This window comes from Sphaeroforma arctica (assembly GCF_001186125.1).
Source record: "Sphaeroforma arctica JP610 unplaced genomic scaffold supercont1.70, whole genome shotgun sequence".
NCBI lineage: Eukaryota > Ichthyosporea > Ichthyophonida > Sphaeroforma > Sphaeroforma arctica.
In genome coordinates this window covers 1-2035 of record NW_014040488.1, presented here as the reverse complement: position 1 = coordinate 2035, position 2035 = coordinate 1, and the positions used below count along the sequence as shown (strand labels likewise).

Genomic DNA, 2035 nt, shown 5'->3' with positions numbered 1-2035 from the left:
ATATATAATCGGTTCGTTCAAATACACGTTTATCGCATATAATTGCGATAACTTACACTGCCTTCTGGCACTGTAGATACGGATTGCGATCGGTGGCTAGCCGATGATGTCGGTAACTGATTAGTAATTGAAGTAGGCGGGGGCGTTAGCGGTGGCATACTAGTCTGTCGTATGAGATCTGGCTCGATTTCCTTCGTATTTGTAAGTGGATTCTGTTTTCGTGGAGTGGCTGTTCTAACCGCATTCTGCTGTGGTTTGTCGGTGTCGTCTGTTTGATCTACTTTGAATTTAGGGGGCGAAGCTCGTTTTTTGCTCATGTTGTCATATGTGTCCTATAGCTGATTTAAAATAGTGTTAGGGCTGGAGGCGAGACAGCTGACGCACTAATTTTTCGTTCGTCAACGGTTACCAACTTCGTTACGGGCGTGCGCATGAATCACAAAAAGTGAGTAATTGTGGGCATGTACGCAAAAGTGAAGTATATTTTTGCATACATACCATAAAAGGCGGTTAGTAGAGTCATGGGTTTTCAATTTTAGAGCACTCCCACTGTGGTGCATTCATTGTATTTTTATAAATATAAAATATTTATGATATTTCGGGGAAATTGATTCGATTTCACAGAATCCAGAGCGACAGAGCGCCTATGAAATGCTTGAATTTGTTCTGTGAAATATATATAAAAGTGCTTGAAAATCAGAAAATGAGGGGATCACCAGCAGGCATCCATCCCCAGTTTCCTCACCTCTTCAGTCTGGGCCCTGGGCCCCTGGCCAGTGTAAAAAATAATTGATATTTATAAATGGAATTGCTCACAGATGGACTGATTCACACAGACAGCCTCATAGTAAAATCAAAATAGCAACACGCAAGTGCATATCCGCATCCACATAAGTCTTTCCTTTATGTAGTCACATTGATCAATTGTTATCAAGTACCATACAGTAGCTATATATTTAATTTTCCATTCCAACACAGTTTCTCACCTGCCCTATTATTGCTTCACAGTCACATCGCGTTCTTTGTTGTCTGGCGGCAATGAAGGGACAAACATGGCAGAAAATTGCCCTGAGTACTTAGCGCCATAAACGGTAGAAACATCGCTTGCTTGGCCAAGCCCTCATTGCACCACAATGTCTGTGCCTCGGATGACGGATGAGTCACGGCTGTCTACCAACGACGCCGTGGTCTATGAAGCACACACACGCACGGCATCAGAGGGAAACCCACAGGAACACATGCATAAGCGCAAGTCAGAGTCATTCAGCAATGCGGCTGAGATCGTTACTGGTACAATTAGAAAACACTCAAAAAGGAATGTGACTGACAAACCAGTAGCAGACAATGGCAGCTCTGTGCATCTCCCACCACCACCACAGCCTGGTGCTAATGGGGACGGTACAAAGCATGCAGGGCTCAAGGGCACGGGTAAGACGTTCACACGCAGTCTGAGTATGCTAAAGCAACGCAAGCAATCAGAGAAGATGGCTATGAGTATCAGCGCAGAAGCAGTCAACTCAGTTCCCATAGATGAACCTCACAATAATTCAATTGTGAGGCAATCAAGCTTTCAGGGCAAACCAACAAGTGCCACCGCCGCAAAGAACGGCAGTTCTATAAGTGAACATGAACGTTCACATAAAAGCGCTTCAACAGTAGGTGATACAAGTCCTTCCCCTGGAGTCACTACAAAGCGAGTGACCCGTTCGGAATCATCCAAGTATGTTACCTACGCTTTGGTTAGGTCCTCCCTTTTTGATTGATAAGGTATTAGTGTGTGGATCTGTTTTCATGCAAGTGTGTACGAATATTTGCAAACTCACAGGTACATGGAATTAAACACGTACACATAAACACAAACATACACCTAAACACAAAAATACGCACGCATAACATACCACATACGGATACATATACAGATATGAATGCAACAGACGTATTAATGCACATACACATGTACATTCATAACAATCCAGAAACACGCATCTGCATATCAGGACACACGCACAACACACACACACACACACACACACAC

The 2035-nt window shown here is 43.6% G+C and overlaps 2 protein-coding genes across 3 annotated transcripts in view; one reads left to right on the top strand and one right to left on the bottom strand.

Moving 5' to 3' along the window:
• The window catches only part of SARC_01697, a 4737-nt gene extending 4276 nt beyond the window's left edge, over positions 1-461 (bottom strand). For both annotated transcript variants that reach the window (XM_014304554.1, XM_014304555.1), the window contains exon 1: positions 57-461. In XM_014304554.1, the coding sequence (XP_014160029.1) occupies positions 57-317 (261 nt within the window). In that variant the 5' untranslated portion in view covers positions 318-461. The remainder of the gene's footprint in view (positions 1-56) is intronic.
• A 672-nt stretch (positions 462-1133) lies between these two features.
• On the top strand, positions 1134-1720 carry SARC_01696 (hypothetical protein; the record flags this gene model as incomplete). The annotated part of the gene is made up of 1 exon (XM_014304553.1): positions 1134-1720. A coding segment is annotated over one exon (587 nt), but the record flags the coding sequence as incomplete, so codon positions are not given.
• Positions 1721-2035: the final 315 nt, after the last annotated feature.